The sequence below is a fragment of the Nyctereutes procyonoides genome, unplaced genomic scaffold (assembly GCF_905146905.1).
Source record: "Nyctereutes procyonoides isolate TBG_1078 unplaced genomic scaffold, NYPRO_anot_genome, whole genome shotgun sequence".
Classification (NCBI taxonomy): Eukaryota; Metazoa; Chordata; class Mammalia; order Carnivora; family Canidae; genus Nyctereutes; species Nyctereutes procyonoides.
Window position 1 is genome coordinate 44871564 of NW_026575046.1, and position 21626 is coordinate 44893189.

At 46.8% G+C, this 21626-nt stretch overlaps 1 protein-coding gene across 4 annotated transcripts in view; it reads left to right on the forward strand.

The window, feature by feature from the left end:
• The window catches only part of WWC1 (WW and C2 domain containing 1), a 154371-nt gene extending 139130 nt beyond the window's left edge, over positions 1-15241 (forward strand). The window contains exons 20-23 of one of the 4 annotated variants that reach the window (XM_055324794.1): positions 3369-3461; positions 7030-7299; positions 9532-9653; positions 10627-15241. In XM_055324794.1, the coding sequence (XP_055180769.1) occupies positions 3369-3461; positions 7030-7299; positions 9532-9653; positions 10627-10693 (552 nt within the window). In that variant the 3' untranslated portion in view covers positions 10694-15241. The remainder of the gene's footprint in view (positions 1-3368; positions 3462-7029; positions 7300-9531; positions 9654-10626) is intronic. The other 3 variants (XM_055324796.1, XM_055324795.1, XM_055324797.1) reach the window with 3 other exon arrangements.
• Positions 15242-21626: the final 6385 nt, after the last annotated feature.

Here is a 21626-nt window from a genome sequence, read left to right on the forward strand (position 1 = left end):
TTCCCATATTCTGTTATCTGGACCAGTTTCCAACCCTGCAAGGCTACAAAGGAAGAAATCCCCATCACATGCAACAGGCAGAAAGGGCCTTTCTTATAACAAAGCCAAAGTGACATAAAGTGCAGAAGCAGTTACCATTCATCCTTATGGAAAATTTTTTTAGCATTCCCAGACCTAAAACATAACCTCTCATGGTTTTCTGATGCCTTAGGACACGTTTCACTAAAAGATGTGCAGCATAAACCGGGATAAAGCATAGATGTTCATAGACACAGTTCAAAACTATGGGAGCTTGGTGCTGAGATGCTCAGCATAGTTCTGAGGAAGGAGCTTGGTGGGGCCCTGTCATACTCAGTCCACCGCTGCCTCCGTAAGGGCTCACTGCAAAGCAAACACCGCATGTTGTTTTAGTTTATGTGTTTTTCATAAAAGTGAAAATCCTCTTTACATTTCTTTCACCCAGCAAAAACAGATACTAACGTAGGTCTTTTGTAAAAGCAAACTAATGTAACATGAACTTTCAAAAAAGTAGGGGTATCTGCATTTTTCCTTTCTTGCTTTCTGACCGTCCCACTTCAGCTCAAGGTTATCTCTTTCTTGTAAAATCTTTCTGAAGGCTGCAAGAAGAGGCCAGTGGTACAATACCCTTAATATTATCCTGTCATTTCCCATAAAACTCTGTCAGCATGCTGTCTGGTAACAATGTAGCCTTCCATTTTGAACCCACAAAATGAGTATTGACAAATTCTGTACAGGAAATTTTGGGGTCTGTGCCCCACCCTACCTCCAGCACACAGCCAAGCTCCCTGTTTTCCGGTCTGGGACTTGGGGCGCTCCACTTCCTGTCATCAAGTCCTATGCCAGTCAGGTTCTTAATAGAAGCAACAGAAACAGATTGTGAGCAATATATGCAGGAAAGAGTTTTTTTTTTTTAAAGAAACTAAGTAGCTCACATATTCATTGGAAGACTTGGAAGGCTGTAGAACCAGCCTCGGAATCAGATGGGAAGAGACCAGAACACAGCCAGAATCGTCCCACAAAATCAGTCAGGTGAGGATAATACCAGTGCTGCTGCCAAACTGGGCCCAGCTGGTCCCACTGCTGCCACTGGGGTTCAACATTGATACCTCCCCAGAGGCTCCTGCCCCTGCAGGAGGCCAGAGCAGCTCTGCTTGCTTCTGCTGCCACCACTCCTTATCTGCCTGAGATGCTAAGAGACATGGCATGCTCATGGAGCAAAAGCACCTGGGCTGATTAAATCTGAGAGGCCCAGTAGCAGAGCATTGGGTCCAGCTGACCAGGTTGTGATTCAAAAGCCTGGGGCAGTTGCATCCACTGGACAGAGCCTAGTCCTGTGCCTGCTTGTAGCCACAAACAAGGCTGGGAAAGGTAGACTCCGGCACTTCCAGTTTCCTTAATGGAAGGTGGGCTTTGTCTCCCACCGTGAGGTCTAAGCTGGGGATTTTGGCACTCACGGGATGAAGTTTCAGATGCTCATCAGCAACCTTTCCCCACAAAAAAAAAAAAAAAAAAAAAAAAAAAAACATGTTTTCTGTATCATCTAATCTCAGAAACAACCCTGCAAGACAAAGTGTGTTTACCCCATTTCATATTGTTGTGGAAATTGAGTCTCAGAAAGTCAGAACACTTGGCTGTAGGTCACACAGTTTATTAGGTGCAAAACCAGGAGTCTGACTCCAGAGCCCACAGCCTTTCTATCACTCGGAGCCACCGCCTGAAGGGCTCCCTTTGCCTTCCCCAGCCTACTTATGACTTGTCTATTCTGCTGGCCTGATGCCACCCTTCTCCATACCAAGTGTCCTCTGCTGGCCGTCTCCCTTCCTTGACAGGCTTCAGCACAGCCTGTGTCATCTGGTTAGTTTCCCATGTTTGGGCCCCGCCCTGAACTTGAAGTCTGAGAGCATAGGAACAATGTATGACCCTCCCTCCAGCTCTCCACACTGCCTGGGTATTTGACACCTACATAGTCACCAGCAACGCTGTCATATGTGTTGGTCAGCTCACCCTTACCTGATGGACACAGTCCTTCCAAAATTCTCCTTCCCGAGCTACCTGCCTGGGACAGTCGGTCATTTTACCTCTTTGTTCCTGGTTTCCCTAGCTATTAGGTGGAAGTAATAACAGAGCAACAATATTCTCTCCCCTGCTGGAGATTAAATGCAGCAAAACATCCCTACATTAGGAAAAGTTAAGTTTAAAGATCTAATGTGGCTATTATCCCTCTTCTCTAACATCATTGTTGACTCCTGAACAACTACAGCTTAAGGATCAGGTGCCTTGATGAGTATTTCCAGTCATTGGGACATATAGTCTGCTCCTTTGGATTGGAACAATGTGGTATAAAGCCCCCTCCCGGGATGCTATCCAGCCAGTGAGTTTGTATGAGTCCACCCCCATCAAGATGGTCCACCCCCCACCACATGCACATCAGCTCCGTGCACCCCCCAGGGGGCCAGAAGAGGATGCCCGAACATAGACTGACCAGACCTTAAACTCTTGTCCAGATGCTAATCAGCCTTGTGGTTTATAAAAGCTTCTTAATCTCCCTGGGCCTCCGTTCCCTCCATTAGGACTGTTGGAGGATTAAATGTAACTGTCCTTAAGGCACATAGCACACACATCGTTATCATTGTTTCTGTTACTCTTGTCCTGGTTCCGATGAGGACTCTGCCTCCTGCAGTAGCTTTTGTCACTTACGTCCCTGGGGTTGCCGTGTCCATCAACCTTGTGACACTATTGATAGCATTATTACTAATAATTATCAATAACCGCAAAAGTCACAGTACAGACAGCTTCTCAAGAGACACCTGAGAAGTGCGCAGACCACTGCCAGAACGAGCAGGCTCTGTTGCCTCAGCCTGAGGCAACAGAGTGATCCCACCAACAGAAGTGATCCCACCACCTTGCAAATGTGACCCAGAAAAGAAGCCCCTGTCCTGCATATCCTCTCTCTCCAATCCTCCTCTGTCAGGGGCACTCTCAGCAGGAAAGCATGATCTCAGTAGCCCTCTGCAGAAAGTACAGCTAACCTAAGTGATTGAAGGGATTCTGAGGAAGGGATTGCTAATAGAGCCTCTCTGCTCATCTTATACATTGCATACATGTGTATCTTGACAGTGGCTCCATTTGAGCTATAAAAGCAGGCTTCTGTGGGTGACAGGGAAGGGCCAGTGCAAACAGGACTTGCGGTGGTAGGTCAGGAGGGCATTAGAGCCTGGAGCCACACTATCTGCTGTCAGCCCCACTGTGCTGCTGACCACATGGAAACCCCACCACCCTTCTGGCCCCAGGGTGCCTTCCAGATGTACCCTAGTCCCAAGTAACTCCCCAGGACTTTTCTCCTGCAGCTGAACCGAAGTGACAGTGACAGTTCCACGCTGTCCAAGAAGCCACCTTTTGTTCGAAACTCCCTGGAGCGGCGCAGTGTCCGGATGAAGCGGGTAAGACAGTCACCTCAAAGCTATTCAGGTGTCTGCTTCATCATCATTTCCCCAAGCATATCCCCCAGTGTCTGACCATTTTTTCTCAGCCACTGGTTTGAAGAAAGTTGCTTTGGCAAGCATGATGGTGTTTATGAACTGTAAGGCCTATGTAGGCACTGGGAAAGGTGCCAAAGGGTAAATGTAACATGATGATGATGAGTCGATCAGACCTGAAATCAAAGTCACTAAGGACTAACCAACTCAAGGTGTCACGGTCACTGATGGAAGCCTGCCTCTCATGCAACTCTGCTCAGCATGTCATCCCGCTGACTGAGCAAAGATTCTGACAGCCCTCCCTGCTGGCAGAGAGGACCAGGTACCTCCAAGCTGTGACCAGAAATAGGGAGGTGCAAATGGGCTTCTCTCAGTCCAGCTGGAAAAGCACTGGGAAGAGACCACCAGCTGCCTTTGCAGAGAAATCTCACCTTGCCTTATGGAGACTTGGCTCAGAGACCAGGGCAGGATAGTGTCAGGCAAAGGACTGACTCCTGGTCTGCACTTTGGAACAAGTCAGAGCTGCAGGAGATGCAAAGGGGCCCTTCCCACTCTGGGCTTTCAGCATAGACAGACTTTACAGCAGTTCTGGTGAGTTTGCTGTGGGTGACAGGGAAGGGCCAGTGCAAACAGGACTTGCGGTGGTAGGTCAGGAGGGCATTAGAGCCTGGAGCCACACTATCTGCTGTCAGCCCCACTGTGCTGCTGACCACATGGAAACCCCACCATCTTTCTGGCCCCAGGGTGCCTTCCAGATGTACCCTAGTCCCAAGTAACTCCCCAGGACTTTTCTCCTGCAGCTGAACCAAAGTGACAGTGACAGTTCTACGCTGTCCAAGAAGCCACCAGGCAAAGGACTGACTGAATATCAGGAAGAAACAGACATTAGAATGTCAGAAAGACCTGTAGAGAGAACAAAACAAAAAGAGTGGGCAGGGAGGCAGTGCCAACAGCCCCAAGCAGGGGAAGGCTCCTCCATACTTCCTACAGACCTGCTACTATCAGGACGAGGTCCTTTGTCTGTCTCCACTGTGCCGCCTCCCCCCCACCCCCCCACCTACAAGTCTCCAGACCTAGAGAGCCACAGGGAAGGGCAAGAGTGTTGGCTGCAGGGGAATATAGCCATGGCCTCAGGTGACAGGGATGGCCAACTGCCTGCCTGGGGTCCCCTCCTACACCTTTATCTACTGTAGCTGGTGCTACAGAGTCCCTGGAGCACCAAGTCTTCTGGGGGCCGGGAGGCTTACTGACGATGCACATTTCCCAGGCCACACTCCCAGGCACTGGGGTGGGGTCCTGGAAACCGCATTTTAGTAAGCTCCCTGGAGAATTCTAGAGCCGGTGTTCCAGGATCCACTCCTGGAGAAATGCCCCTGGAAGCTCCTGCTTGCTCTCCCTGCATTGCCGACAGCTCCCTATCAAGACAGGCCTACACAGTTCCCCCTTCTTCACCTCTTCTTCCCCTTACCCAAGAGGAAAACCTACTGAGAGAGCCTTTGATTGATAGATCTGAGCCCACATTTCCTTCAGGTGCTAACTGTGATCTGAGACATGGGAGAGTCCTGAGGCTGGGCCAGAGCCCTTGGGCACTACAGTCCTTCTACTCAGTGCCTGAACGTTGTCTCTGTCTCTCTGCTTCAGCCTGTCCAGGCAAGTTTCCGGGACTGGGCATCATCAGTCAGAACAAAACAAAAGAACCTTCGTTTGTTACTCTGAGAACTTGAGTCACACAGATCACTCAGCTGGATTTCCTGACCCTGCTCATTTATGAGCACAGGCTAGACAGTGGTCTCCCCCTAGCAGTTCTGCACTGAGCTGCTTCATCGCCCCAGAAGTATGCTTGCCAGCCTTACCTGAGGGCAGCTCTCATAGTAATGTTTTATGTATCATTTCTCAACTCTGTCAGCCGTCATGTTTGTTTTCTGTTGCTGCAATAATAAATCACAGCAAACGTAACATCTTAAAATAATACAAATTCATTACCTTATAGTTTGCACTGGTCAGGAGTTCAGGCACAGGTTAGCTGAATCCTCTGCTCGGGGTCTCACCAGGCTCACATCCAGGTGTTGACTGCATCCTCACCTGAAAGTTTGAGTAGGGAAAGATTCACTTCCAGGCTCCCTTGGGACATTGGCAGCACCCCTTGTCTTGTGTTTTCTTGCTAGCTGCAGGCCTGCAGGTCAGGGTCTGCTCACGCACCCAGAGGTTATTCTCAGGTCCTTGCCATGTGGCCCTTTCCACAATATATTGTTAGTCTGAGGCCAGCAGGAGATCTGTTTCCAAGGATGGCCCAGTTCACCTTTGTGGGGCTCACTGGATTGGAGTCAGGCCCACCTAGGAATATCTCCCCTTTGAGTAACTCAGAGTCAACGGATCAGTTACTTAATCATGAGAGTGCTATCCCATGGTATTCAAAGCACACACACACACACACACCCACACACCCAAAAAAAAAAAACCTGAAGAGGAGGGCGTTCCACAGGCATGTATATCAATGTGTATTAGGGGTGGGAAACTTGGGCCCAACTTAGAATTCTGACTCCCTCAGTTATGTAGTTATTTTGTAATCATTACTATTTCTTGATAGGAGAAGGAAAGTAAGTGGTTGCATTACTCAGGATCTTCTATATAAAGATAACTGAAGAATGCATATATAGCTTGAAAGTGCAAGAGGGAATTTACTGGTTCATTTAATGGAAAACCCCAGGATTTTGGACTACCTTCAGGCATGAATTGATCCTTCATCAAGATAATTCATCAAGCCTCAGTCCTCCTCTCATGGCACTGTCCCCCCAGATAGCTTAATTCTTAAAAAGGGTCACCACATATAGTGGGAAAGATGGCCATGATCAGTTCCAAGTCTATATCTTGCTGATCTCACAACCTCTGTGTAAAGACTTTTTTCCAAGGTGCTCAGCAAAAGTGCCAAAGTTGGAGGTTATATGCTGGGTTTAGACAACATACTCACCCCTGAAGTGGTCACTGAGGTTCTGACTGTCCAGGTTCAGGTCACATCCCTGTCCCTGAAATCCCATGTGAACCACCTTGTGGGTTGAGCATGCAGGAGGAGTGGATCCCCAAGGGAAGCTATGGGCTCTGTTTACCGTCAGACCAGGGAATCAGGCGCTGGACATGCAGAAACAACAGATGTCCATGACGTCTCCTTTCCGGGGGGCACAGACCTGCACTGAGGAAACAACTTCAGGATAATGACAAGAACCCATTAACCAAGTGTAAATGTTGAGGTCACTGAGGGCAGGGAAACGGGGCAGTGTGGGGAGTGAGTGAGGGGGTTCTGGAGCCAATTGCCTGGGTGGAATCTCAGACTTAACCACCCAGCACCCTGCCTGGGGCATAAAAATGCTCAATGAACAGAAGCTGAGGACATGGGAGAAATCGGGATAGGCCCTGGGGGTGGGCGAGCCCCATTTTTGAAGTAGGAGCCTGCCGATGAACAAAGGAGGGTATTTGAGGTTCAGGGGGGCGGGTTGTTGGGGCTCACGGAACCCAGCCCTCTAATAATCAGCCAAAGCTGTCCCTCCCCCCGCAGCCTTCGTCGGTCAAATCCCTGCGCGCCGAGCGCCTGATCCGCACGTCGCTGGACCTCGAGCTGGACCTGCAGGCGACCAGGACCTGGCACAGCCAGCTGACTCAGGAGATCTCGGTGCTGAAGGAGCTCAAGGAGCAGCTTGAACAAGCCAAGAGCCACGGCGAGAAGGAGTTGCCGCAGTGGTTGCGTGAGGATGAGCGCTTCCGCCTGCTGCTGAGGATGCTGGAGAAGCGGGTGAGAGCCACGCAAGAGGCAAGGGAGGCGGCTTGCTCTGCCCTGAGGGACTGCCCAGTGCTGCAGGGAAGGGAGGCCAGAGCTTTGAAGAGGTGCTACAGTCCTGTGACCCACTAAGAGTGTTCCCAGGGCCCCTCACTCCCATCATCAAAACCATCCAGGAATCCCTTTGCCCGGTAAACTTTAACTCTCGACCTGGCTGCCGGGCCCTTCTGCATTTCCATATTTATGTGTGCAAGGCCTTATCATTCAGACTTTTATTCATCAAACATTGGGTACCAAATCTGCACTTGGCCACACACTTGAATAGAGTAGATACAGAACACTGACCTGCCCCAGTGTCGGCCCATGTGATCCCACAGAGTAGCTCTCTCTAAAGATACAAGTTCGTACATGGAGGAAGTCCCTCATGCTGGAGATCTCCCAAAGGCTACTGCTCTGGGCCACCACCTAGAAGGGAGGAGGGCAGTCCTCCTCAGCAGCACAGGAGGATTCTCTGGGTCAGGGTGCTCCAAAGCAGGAGCAGCTTCAGATCTTTCATGGCTCTGGGCTTTATCTCATCTGTGGCTAGCAGATAGTGGGCACAACTTCATGGGGTATGCAAAGCTGGCAGTTTCTAAATGGATAAAAAAGTCTGCTTGTTTGAACCACATTTAAAGCAATTGGATGCCTTAAAATTTTGCCTTTCGCACCAGTGAGCTGACAGGTCCCAGCCTGTCATGAAGACGTAACAACACAGGGTCAGTACACAGAAGCCATCTTCAACTCATTTATATAATATCTGCCACTCCTGGACTGTCACCCATGCAGGAATGACCTTTGCTGGTTTCCTCTGCGTACAGCCAGACAATGCACCTTGCAGAGGGTACCGGCCTGGGTTATTTTTTTGGGAGAGCCGTTAGCCGAAGCCCCAGCTCTCGGTGCCAGTGATAATGCCTGAGAGTAGGAAAGTGGTGGTGGGCTTCTGGGGTCTGGACTAGCTGAGGGGCTTCAAATTGACTCTGGTAATTCAAGAGTTCCTGCAATGTTTATTTCTTTCTAATTTAATATTTATACCCTGTATACTTATAATAGGTAATGCCTTTAAAGAAAAAAAAAAGGGGGGGGGGTGCCTTGGTAACTCAGTTGGTTAAGCATCTGCCTTCAGCTCAGGTCATAATCCCAGGATCCTGGGATCGAGTCCCTTGATGAGCAAGGAGCCTGCTTCTCCTTCTATCTGCTGCTCCCCTTGCTTGTGTGCTCACTCGCTCGCTCTTACTCTCTGAAAATAAATAAAATCTTTTAAAAAGGAAGGAAGGAAAGGGAGGGAGGGAGGAAAGGAAAGGGAAAGGGAAAGGGAAAGGAAAAAAACCTGACCTCTCAAATAGCAAAAGAATAGTACATCGTGACTGTCTGATAATGGCTTACTAAATAACCATTTAAATGATGTCTTCATTGGGGCACCTGGGTGGCTCAGTCGGTTAAGTGGCTGATTCTTGATTTCAGCTTGGGTTGTGATCTCAGGGGCCTGGAATTGAGCCCCACATCAGGCTCCATGCTCGATGGGGATTCAGCTTGGGGATTCTCTCCTCTCACCACCTCTCTCTCTCTCTCTCTCTCTCTCTCTCTCTCTCTCAAATAAATAGGTAAATCTTAAAAAAAAAAAAAAAAAAAAAGATGGCTTCACTGACCAAAATTCCATCTTCATGCAATTAAGTTTCAAGTTATGTGATACATGGATATTTTAGGGCTTTTTGTGGTTTGTTCTCAAAAGCGCTTACATAGGTTTGCATTAGGAGGAAGGGATACAGCATATCTAAAGCCCTTGAACACAATTGCATGATTGGAATTGTGTTTCCAACACTTCTTAGTTGTTTGACATCATCAAAGAAATGTTTTAACACGCCTGAGCCTCAGTTTCCTCCTCTATAATACAGAAGTAATTATAAAATGTACCTTTCTAGGTGGCCCTGGGGCTTAGAAAGGTAGCACACATTTCACTAGGCAGCCCTCATCTCCTTACACATAGGTATTCAGTTCCCTGGCCCCAAAAGCCTGTCCACCCTGACACATGATGGGTCATATCTTCTCACCATTCTAAACAGAGGACCCAGCAGTGGAACTGGAGTGAGCATGCCTGTTCTGTGACCCTCAGACCTTTTGACTACACTAGACTCCTCATGTGTGCTAGAAAGCTGTCCTTAGCTGCCCCTTTCTAGAGGCCCTGAGGACTCTGTAGCACCTCACAGCCCTGCTTGCTTTGCCCTGCAGATGGACCGAGCAGAGCACAAGGGTGAGCTTCAGACAGACAAGATGATGCGGGCAGCTGCCAAGGATGTGCACAGGCTTCGAGGCCAGAGCTGTAAGGAGCCCCCAGAAGTGCAGTCTTTCAGGTAAGCAGTGGGCACCTGGCCAGCCCACCTTCCCCTTTCACATGCGCGACCCAGCCTGTCTCACCAGCCCTGGCCCGTGCTCCCTCCGCTAGCAGAGCACCAGCCCTCCTCGGAACAGATGCGTGCCCTCTGCCCAGCCGCCCCAGGCGGTCTGTGAGCGCCGCAGTGCTTTCCCTCAGCTGTCCTTATCAATCCCCACACAACTCGAGCTAATTTGTTAGATCCTCTTGTTTAACGAATGAGCCACCTGCTCCGGCCTTCCCTCTGAGTGTTTCCATCACCCGTAATTATGGAGGACTGGCTGAATGATAAATAAGCCTGGGGTGCTTGCCGGGCCTCCCTGACTCTGCCTGCTGCCTGCCAGGATCTCAGGGAGGTGCTTTCTTGCCTGGATCCAGGCATGTCATGGGAGGGCCCCAAATGCCCTTTGGCTAGGACCTCCCATTCACAGCGTTTAGACTCATGATACCGTCCTAGATAAGGCACTCACGGTTGTGTATGTGCTTTAAAAAAAAAAAAAGAAAGAAAAGAAAAACTTCCTGGAATAGAAATATTTAAAATATGCTGTCATTTGTGTAACTGTATTGGGACATCTCTTAATTTTTAACCAATGGGGAGTCTAAAATAAACAAAATGAGCCCCACCTGTGGCCCAAGGGCCCTTTTAAACTCAGGCCCTTGATTTGAACTGAAGGTGGCTGGTCCTGCTAATGTCCCTAAACTAGTGGTTCTGAACCAGGGATGATTTGGGCACTGGGGGGACCTTTGGCAATGCCTGGGGACGTTTTTGGTTGTTACAACTGGAAGGAAGAAGGGGAGGGGGGTACTACTGGCACTGAGTAGCTGGAGGTGGGAGATTCTGCTAAACATCCTACAATGTGCAGGACAGCCCCCACCACAAAGAATGGTCCTGCCCATAATATCTATACAGTGAGGTTGAAAACCCTGCTCTGAAGGTCTGGCCTCTCTTGCAGGGAGAAGATGGCATTTTTTACCCAGCCTCGAATGAATATCCCGACCCTCTCTGCCGACGATGTCTAATCGCCAGAAAAGTATTTCCTTTGTTCCACTGACCACGCTGTGAACATAGACTGTGGCTAAAGTTATTTATGTGGTGTTATATGAAGGTACTGAGTCATGAGTCCTCTAGCGCTCTTGTCGGTTTGAAGATGAACAGATTTTTTTTTTTTTTTTTAGTTTGGGTTCTATTATTATTAAAAAAATAAAAAATAAAAAAATAAAAACAACAAAAACCAGCATTAAAATGACAAGATTGTATAGTTTGTATATTTAGGAATGTATTTTTGAGAAAGAAAATTTAAATGAACTCAAGCAGTGTTAAGTTGCTGCTCTTCTTAAAATTGTTTAGATTTTTTTTTTTTTTTTTTTTTTTTTTGTACAGCTCTACCTTCTAGAGGTTTCACTGCAATAAGAAGTAATGTTTCAGGGACGGTGATCCTTAAAGGACGTCCCCTGCAGGTGTCAACAGCACAGCTGACCTTTCCTACTTAACACATTTTGTACAATATTAAAAAAAAAAAAAATGCCTGGAACCATTTGGGGGGTTCTGAGGTACATTTGCGAGTCTTGATGAGCTGTGGTGTGTTTTGATGTGGCCGCCTGACGTGGAATGGGCAGCACGGAGCAGGCCGAGCAGCCCAGCCCGTGCTGGTGACAGGCCTGCCCACTCCGGTCCCGGATGCCCAGTGAAACCACTGAAGTGAGTGAGGGAGGGCTGTGGAGAACTCCTTTCGGTTTTATCTCCATCAATAAAGTGGCCTTTCTGAACGAACTTCCGCTCTCTCTTTTTCTCTCCCACCCCTCACTTCATCTGTGTCTCCCCCATTTTTTACCTGTCCCTTTCTAACCATTTCCTCTCCGCCTGTCTACAGGCCAGGGGATGGTTTTTCCCTTACAGGCACCACCACTCATTCACTCATTGGATTCAAACCCCCTGCTCATGGGCGTCTGGGTGTCTCAGTGGTTGAGCATCTGTCCTTTAGCTCAGGGTTTTGGGATTGTGTCCCACATCGGGCTCCCTGCGGGGAGCCTGCTTCTCCCTCTGCCTATGTCTCTGCCTCTCTCTGTGTCTCTCATGAATAAATTAAAAAAAAAAAAAACACTGCTCAGCTAGGGCTGTTGCAGATAATGGGAAATCAGCCTTTAACAAACAAGTAGCCAGGTCCCTTCCTCCTTGCTTTTTCTGACACTATCCTGTGCAGCTTTTCTCAAGGTACACCATACCACCAACCACATCAGAATCGCTTCACACAGCTTGTAAAATACAGATTCCTAAACCCCTCCCCAGACCCTCTGAGCCACCCTTTCTCACCTGGGATGAGCCCAAAGACCTGCTTTTATCCGTGTTCCCACTGGAAGTAATATGCACACCAAAGTTTGAGGAACCTACTAGTATAATGCAAAGGAAGCTCAGGCAAAGACAGGGGCAAAATGGTGAGGCCCTGCAGCCTAGGAGAGAGTCACACAGGGCACACTAATATGCATGGCCCTCTCCAGGCCACTGAGGACCATTACAGGAGGGAGTGATGGAGAGAGTCAAGACCATTTCCCTTGGCTGTGGAGACTCTTCCCCCACTTCCCCTCTATATCTGTTACCTGGCTGTTTCTTCCATAGGAGAAACCTATAGAGGTGTAGAATCTATCCTTATTCCCCCACATGGTTTCCAGGGTTTTTGATAGCTCAGACTCCCTGCAACAATACAGTCCAATTTCTCACCATCAACCCAGGGCCACCCCCTTCCCCAGTACTGCACCCTCTAAACACACCACACTTCTGTGCACTCTCTCTTCTTCTGTGAAATTCCACCCCATATGTTGAGGGTTGGCTTTGCAATTTCTTCAAATGAGTGTCAGCACTGTCCCTGATCCATCACAATAGGCCCAAGGACACAAGGATTGTGTCCCTGCTGTCTTGTGACCCCTGGTGCCTGTACCGCTCAGAGCTTTGAGATGTTGTCCTTGCTGGCCCTGCCCTGGTGTTAAGGGCATTGGCTACAGCAATGGAGCAGAGGACCCAAACTGGATAGTCAAGAGTGACCCATCCCATTGGCTGTCACAATTAGAGCGAGGATATGCATGAGACCCTAGCTGGGCCAACCAGTGCCCTTCTTCAGCATTTCTACCTGAAAGTTAGAGACTAAATTTTCCCTTCCCAAAGCTATCTGTAGCCATGGTTCACTTTTCTGGGATCAACCTCTCAGAGAGAAGCAGTTATAAGAAGTGGGGAAACTAGGACTTGACCTGGGGTTTAAATCCTCCATTCTCTCTCTAGCTGTAGTCTGTCTGGTGAACCAGATCAAGAGAGCTAATAAAGGGGCACTGGGTGGCTCAGTCAGTAAAGTGTCTGCCTCCAACTCAGGTTGTGATCTCAAGGTCCTGGGTCGAGCCCCTTGTCTGGCTCCCTGCTCATTCTCTCTCTCTCTCTCTCTCTCTCTCTCTCTCTCTCTCTCTGCATCTCAAATAAATAAATAAAATCTTTAAAAAAGAGAAAGAGCTAATAAAAATGTGAAGGTCATGCAGTACCATTTTTTTTCCCCTCGGTCACACATTCATCCACGGTCATCTCTCCCAGCAAGGCTCAGCCCCTCACACTCCTACAGCATCAGCTTCTGGGAAGCAGAGCTGCTCACACCCCCCTCATGTGGGGGAAAGGCTGTGTGGAACCAATCCTCCTACCCAAGCACTATGTCTCAGTATTGCTTTAGCTGACAGAGCATTTGCAGGCGGCCCTCTGTCCACCATAGCCTTGGATTCTCTAAACAGTTCACTGGCACACCAGCAATACATCCTGTCATTTGCCTGACGAGAAATTGAAGAATAGATAAAGAAATTCCACTCAGACTCACGCACGTATGTTCTCCAGAATCTTCAGGAAATATAGTTTCAGAAATGTGGAAAGATCTGCTCTAGGTCTCTCAGATAGGAAATGGCCAGAGCTAGGACACAAATACCATCTAGCTCCGAAATGATTTTTGTGTTTCAGTGCTGGTCTCTGTTTCATGGCACTGTGGTCACATGTGGGCCCTACCCAAAGGGAATTTGAACATTTGGTTTTGAAGAGTGAAGTCATGAAATCCTGTGGTTTCTCTGCAGGGGAGGATAGGGAGGTACGATAAAGGTGGTGTGACTAGGACACTGGCCTGAGAAAAAACTGACCGGCTCTGACCCATTCACAAAACCAGTGGTTGCCTTTGACCATAAACCCTTTTGCAATGTACACATTAGCAATCTTTGTGCTTCCTGCATCCAAGAAAACTAATAAGATTTGTCTAGTTACCTGTCCCCCTGCTAATCAGACTCCTTAATTTTTCTTTCCTGTATTCCCACATTTCTTCTCTGTATTCTGTATTTAAGTTCTAGTTCCTTCTGCCCAGTTCACTCTTCCTTCGTGTTTTCACCCTGTCTTCATACGGCTCTCTGTTTATCAATATTCTGATCCTAGGTCAAGCCTGACCCCTTAGAGAAACCTCTCCCCATAACCCTGGGCCACCCTATCCAACTTACCCTCCCATATGTCACTCTCTGACACAATGACCCAATTTGTTCAGAACGCTGTTTCTCTGCAGTAATCTTGTTACATCCCCTCATCTATCTCTTCCCTCTAAAATATAAGATCTTAAAACAGGGACTTTGTTTGCTGTGCTCTCTGTTGAGTCTGATGCAGAGTGGGTGCTCGATAAATATTTGTGGAATAAATGAACAAGATCAAATGTCTCCCCCAGAGGTGTGTTTACTCCCTTTGTCAGGCCTGACCAGGGCAAAGGAAGATTCTGGGTGGAATAAGAGTACTGAAGGGCGTTCTTTGGGGTGCTGGGTTGTGGACACCTCTCTGATCCAGCTCTGCACTTGCCCCACCAAACATGCACACACCACCCTAGAGCGTAAAGAAGCAGAAGTGATTGGGATGGCTAACACCCACACACACAATGTTTATGTTCTTTGAGGGAAAAGTCAGGTTATTTACCCTGAAATCATTCCTCTCTTGTAACAATTAGTTGTGTTGCATTAATAGCTAATACTTACATACCACACAAAATCGGGAGGGTACATAAGAGCTTCCGTAGCAAATTCTTCCACTCACAGTAGACCTAGGCACTGTGCTAAATGTTTACTTATTTTGAACCCATCCTCACCACAACCCCACAAGGTAAGCACGTTATGATCATTCATATTTTACCATTGAGGAAACCAGCTCAGAGGAGTTGTTTGCCCAACATCTTACAGATGGTAAGTGGTAGAAACTGGGATTAAACCCAGTGTATGTTCTCAAGACACCTCTTTACAGTGACCAGAGACTTCCTACCTCTGCTACCACCAGTTCCTCTTTCAAGACATTCTATATTGCCAGTTTATCCCATGATCCTCCCAGAGATAGGCAATATATTGTATATATGCGATGAATGCATATTTAATCTTATGTGTATCATTTTCTCCACCTCAAAATGCATGTGAAATGTAATGTCCTATACTTTGCCATTTCTCAGTATATTTGTAAACGACTTCATTCTTCTTAACAATGATGTAGTATTCCACTGAATGGTGTACCATAAATTAATTGATGGACATTGATGTTGTAGCCCAGTCTCTTCCTTTTACAGCGTCTAAGTGGTCTTTGTACGTCCATCCTTTCACATGTGTATGAGCATATCCATAGATTAAGTATTGCCTACATTTTTGAAATGCACCATCAGAGCTCCACATGAAAGTGTGAATTGCCTCTCGGACATTTCTTCTCAGCATGTTTGCTACCCTCACTAAGTGGCATGAAGAGTAGCAGAGATAGATAGATAGATAGATAGATAGATAGATAGATAGATAGATAGATAAATAATAGAGAGTAGCAGAGATAATACACTTTAGATACTGAACAGATAGTTATAAGTTGCTAATGAATGGTAGGGAAGTTATGTTCTAGCAGGGGACTACATTCTAGTTGTTATATACCAGATACTTCCGAGAATAAATTTGAAAGCTTGTCCTAACACCATTACTAAGACTTCTTCTAGGGCACTTGGGACTAAATAAATTTATGTAGGAGACAATGATAAGTCTTAAGTTTATAAGCAAAATATGTATATAGCCAATCAGAAGTAACAAGAGGACATAAGCTTGACATAGTATTTTTTACCACTTGCATTTACCTATTTGATCTTTTGGGTTTTTGGCTGGCTGCTCATGACAATGTTGGAGATGGAAAAGCAGGCATCATTCATGTCTTCACTATTTTAATCCCCAGGGCCAAAACAGTCTCTGACAGAGGGCTGACCCTCAAACAATTTTTTGGTGAATGAATAAGGCTAAAACCAAAGTTCTCATTCTAGTCCTACAAAGTAACAACAGGAACTTGGGTGAATACTTTCCAGTGGTTTTTGACCCTCTCAACAGGCTGTCTTGATAACAATGACTTGATGCAGTGTTTCCGAAAGGGAAGTATCAAATAAAATGTTAGACGGTACCTAACTGAATTTTTTTTTATAATTTTATTTTAACATGCACATCAAACCCATGAACTCAAAGACATTATGGCTTTGGATGAGGATAAATATTTAAGTTAAAGTGAATCAATTTAAGAAAAAAAAATCACATAATATCGTGGCACAAAGAAATGGCAAAAATACTGATAATGGAAACACATTTGGGAAAGTCTGAGTTAATGTATCTGGAATAGATCTAAACGGTCACCTTGCATGATCCTGCATTTCACAGATAAGGAGAGCAGGCCCAGGAGCCGTGGCTTACCAGCAATAAACAGCTCTTGGTAACTCTTCCCATGTTTAAAAGTTTACATCTGCTCTACTTTATATTACTAAGTGCCCCTTCCAATCTAAAATCACCATATGGAATATGCTTTTTACTAATATATCTGCCTCATCTAGAAATTTTAATAAACCCTTCCCCCACCTATGTTCTTAAGAATTACTGATCTAGAAGTGCCTGGGTGGCCCAGTCAGTTATTGTCTGCCTGCCTTCGGCTCAGGTCATGATCTCAGGGTTCTGGGATGGAGCCCCACATCAGGCTCCCCGCTCAGTTGGGGAGTCTGCTTCTCCCTTTAAGCTATTTGTGCTCCCTCTCTCTCATGTTCTCTCTCAAAATAATAAAATATTTTTAAAAATAAAATAAATAAGGGCAGCCCCGGTGGCTTAGCAGTTTAGCACCACCTTCCGCCCAGGGCCTGATCCTGAAGACCTGGGATCGAGTCCCACGTCAGGCTCCCTGCATGAAGCCTGCTTCTCCCTCCACCTGTTGCTCTCTATCTCTAATAAATAAATAATCTTTTAGAAAGAAAAAGAAAAGAAAGAAAGAAAGAAAGAAAGAAAGAAAGAAAGAAAGAAAGAAAGAAAACAAAAGAAAGAAAGAAAAAGAAAGAAGGAAAGAAATTACTGATCTAGTTTAAAATGCAAGAGGCAGCAGAAAGCAACCACAGCAGCAACATCCTCCCTGCCTCCTCTCCCCAGTCCTAGGCCCAACCTCTGTGTTGGTGCCAGCCCCCACATCTGAGCCATCTCCTATTACTGACAGAAGAGAGAACACAGATGACAGTTCTGGTTCTGTCATGGGGCTCCAGCAATGGTGACAGTAACCCTGCTACCACCATCCCCCAGAACTCATTCCTCTTCTCCAAGTGCAGACCCAGAAGCCTAGAGGGAATATTGACCCCCGAGTCCCATCCTTCAACTTGGCCTTGAGGGTAAGGTTCCACCTGCCTATCTCCACCAGCAATGCTCCTTTCCACTGGAATGTCCCTCCTCCTCCCATACCCAGCCCAAATATCACCTCTAGAAGCCCTCCCTCCTTATCACCTATCACCCAGGCCTCCCCACCACCACCAGCAACAACCAACACACATCTTCCTTTTCTAGATTTGTTTAATGTGAGGTGCACCTGCGTGATTCAGTTGGTTTGGCAGCCGACTTTATTTCGGCACAGGTCATCATCTCAGGGGCCTGGGATCAGAGCCAGGTGGCGAGCTCTGTGCTCAGCAGGGAGTCTGCTTGAGATTCCCTCTCCCCCCCCTTCCCCTGCTACAACATTCACTCGCTCTAAAATAAATAAATCTTTTTTTAAAAATGGATTTTGAGGAGCACTGGGTGGCTCAGTGGTTGAGTGGCTGCCTTCAGCTCAGGGCATAATCCTGGGGTCCTGGGATTGAGTCCCATGTTGGGTTCCCTGCCAGAACCTCCTTCTCCCTCTACCTATGTCTCTGCCTCTCACTGTGTCTCTCATGAATAAATAAACAAAATCTTTAAAAAAAAAAAAAGTTTGATGTGAGTTATCTCCCAATAGACTAGATTTGTCAGCTCCTTGTGAATACAGACTATGTCTAATTCGTCTGTGTCCCCAGCACCCAGTTCTGAGCCATGGGGGCTGGTGATGTCAGGACACAGGGAGATAGCTCTCAAAGCACTGGCTGTTTCACGATGGGGTTAGTACAGGAAGCTTTTATTCAGTGTATTAGGGGTTAAGGGCAGGGAACTTGCACAAGCACCCTACTTCAGTTGCACATGCTTAGCTTGTCAACATTCTAGTACATTCACTGTATGTTCAAGAAATGGCAGAAAACTCTACCCACAGAAGGAGATCTTAGTATTATAATGAGCAAAGGTAACTTCAGGTCAGCTGCCGAGGGGTGGGGTGGGGAGGTGGGGTGCACTTCCTTGCAAGTCCTCAGCTCTGATCCAGCTCAAACTGACTCATGTAAGGGCTATCAGGTGAAACACTAGTTGAGCATCTCCCTGGCTGGAGCTCTTGGTTCTGCAAAACAAAACACATTCCCTTCCTGCTTTGTGCCTTTCCTCCCTTCTGCTGATAGTTTTCAGCCCTCTGATTTGAGTAGTTTCCCGTTGCATCCTAGTTCACAGTGACTGTTGAACAAGGAAGTGGGTGAAGGAAGGAAGCAACATGGCAGGGGATGGGGAGATGTTGATGTCGGGCTGAGCTATGCCCACCTCTGCCCTTTAACCCTCAGAATCCCAAGGGTGCTTTTCCAACCTGGGGGAGGTTAAAGGGAAACGGCCACTGCCCAAGGCTCCCAAACTTTCTCTGGTTTCCTCCTGCGTGAGTGTGAATCCTGGTATTGAGTAACGAAAGGGTTAAGGTCTAGGCAGGGAGAGATTGGAGGTCCCTGACTCCCCGGACTAGGCTCACGCAGGGGGCTACATGACCAGGCTTACAGAAATCCCAGATGGAGAAACTCTGAGGTGTATAAAACCAGAGATAAGGGAAGAAACCAGACCACCTGGCCCTGGATGTCAGGGAGAATATTTTTTGGCAGCTTCACTGTAATCACAGAAAATGACCAGACCTCCAAGAAGTAAGCCATTAAGGATGTTATCAATAGTCCTTGCTCAAACCAAGATGGCCCAAGAATTTCAAGGCCACAAACTCCCTCGTCAGTTCTCCATAAAAGACTGCCAGTAAAAGCCCTCAGTGGCAACCCATTCGGGACTCCTCTCACTCTAGAGAGCTTTTTACTTTCCTTTCTGTGCTCACCTTCACTTAATAAACATTCATGTCACTTCACTCTTTTGTGTCCGGGAGATTCAGTCTTGGACTCCGTGAGACAAGAACCCTGTAATCCTGTAACACTGTGACACTGCACCCAGACACAAGACGGATCCTTGGGAAAGAGAGGCAGGTACCATCTCTCTGATAGCAGGAAGGGGACAAGGAGGCTTTCAGATGCGTTGGGGAGGATGTGCCTCCTATTAGGTCAGGGCCTTGCCCCAGCCCCAGCCCCTCTCTGTAGAAGTCACTGTGCTGAGGGGATTTTCATTACCACCAGGGTAAGAAAGGAGGCTAGCGCTTACCTAGAGCCTCAGTATAGGAGCTTGGTGCCCTTTATTTTTTTTAAGTTTAGAATTTGTTTTCTATTATTATGTGAGGAAGGAAGAGACATGGTAAATGAACGAAAACGCAGGTACTACAGGACATAAGATATGAAAGTTACCCTCATTCTCTGGAATCTACAATGAATACTAGCTAATCTAGTAGTTTCCACTTTAAATAATTGACCTTGTTAAACAAAATGCAACTGCATACATTTGAGGATCTAATTTACTTATTAAGTGATTCATGAATCCATGGCATCCCATCTAGCAAATACCAGGGTGCTCTGAGGAGTTGTACAAAATGGAAGGCTTTGTGGGAGGGAGGGCAGGACAAGAAGTTATTAACAAAAGAAAAGAATTGTTTCGGGCAAGATCATCTTACCTTTGGGGAAGGCAGGGAGTCTTATGGCGAAGATTATCTCCTATTCCTTTGAGGGATAGAGAGGCTCATGTGGCGGATTACCTCATTGAAGCTGGCCAAAAAATTCCTGACCAACCCGTTAAGACTACATTTCTGGGGGAGGCTGAAACTGCAATTAGGTTAGGTATTAAGTGTAGACTTGGTGACTTGGTTTAAGTGATACCATTTAAGGTCTGTGGTTTTCTTTTTAACAATTCCCCTCTTTTGATTAGACTCTCAGCCTGAGAGATGTGCTCAAAATTTAAGGCATTAGTACTACTGTCAGCTACCACTCTGAAGCTCTTGCAGTTTCTTTTCTCCCTTTGTGTGGTATCCACTGGTCATGATATTTTTTGCTTAACCCTGTGATACTCTCAGATCCCAACTCCAGGCTTATCATCTAAATCAGTCATTCTCGTTGCTTCTTCAATGTTCCAGTCTCAGGGAGATGGAGCCCCACCTCTGGCTCCATGCTGTCTGGGCATAGAGTCTGCCCAGCATCCTCTCTACCACTCCCGTCCTGCCCACGTGTACGCACTCCCTTAAAAAAAAAAACAAAAAAAAAAAACTCTTAAGAATATAATGCACCAGGAAGATTATATTAGAGTTTACTTTGGAGCCATGGTCCCCAACCCAAGACCCAAACCAATCAAAGACCCCATTGCAGGAGTCAGCCTTTTAAGCCAGGTGGCTTGCTCAGTGATCTTAATAACTGAGGTTCGGCTTCCCCAGAAGTGTTAACCCAGATACAGCAGGTGGTGTTAAGCATAGCACAGACACCTCCTTACTCAGCTAAAAGATAATAAAGAGCTATTCTACTATCAAAAACAACTCTGGCCAGACAGGCTAAGAATCTTTGCCAGGCAGCTATTGCTTTAGTAGTAAATTCTGCAATGATTTCAAGACTTATGAAATTTCTAACAGAAACTTTATTTTCATTTATCCTTAGCTAGGGAAATAGGGACCCACCCAGAGGAGTGAATACTGAATCCTGAAAGTCTCCTGCTAGGTACTTTCTAACTCCACAGTATAAATTCGGGGTGGGGGCGACGTACAACCAATGAGATCTCTTACTTTGTGAAAAATTAGGGACAATTAGATTTTCTTGTAGCCTGACATGAAAGTTGTTGTAAATTCAGGTTACCCATCCCTCTTAGCAATGTTATAGGAAATATAGATGAGGGCATTATTTTCCCAAGAGAATGTCAGAGTAAAGGAAAGGATAAGAAGAGAAAGTGTTCACAATATGAAGTGGAAGCAGTCTATGTCAATACCAGCTACTTATCTCTCTTTTCAGGTTGATGGGGAGGTCTCCAGCAATGTCAGTGGTCACGAGCACTTGAGAGGTGCCTGGGTGGCTCAGTTGGTTAAGCATCTGCTGTTGGCTTAGGTCATGATCCCAGGGTCCTGGGATCAAGCCCCACATTGGGCTTCCTGCTCAGTGAGGAGCCTGCTTTTCCTTCTCCCTCCACCTGTCACTCCCCCTGCTTGTGCTCTCTCCCTCATTCTCTGTCAAATACTAAATAAAATCTTTTGAAAATAGCACTCGGTAAGGTATCCTCTAATGAGTCTAGGGCCATCTTTTTATATGCTTCCAGAATATCTAGTCACCAGGCTTAACACTGTGACTGTACCTAGGGTACATGAGCACCTGGCTCCAGGGGTTGCAAACAGACCATTATCCGGCCACTCACTGCTAACAAACTCCAAAGGCAGAGAGACAAG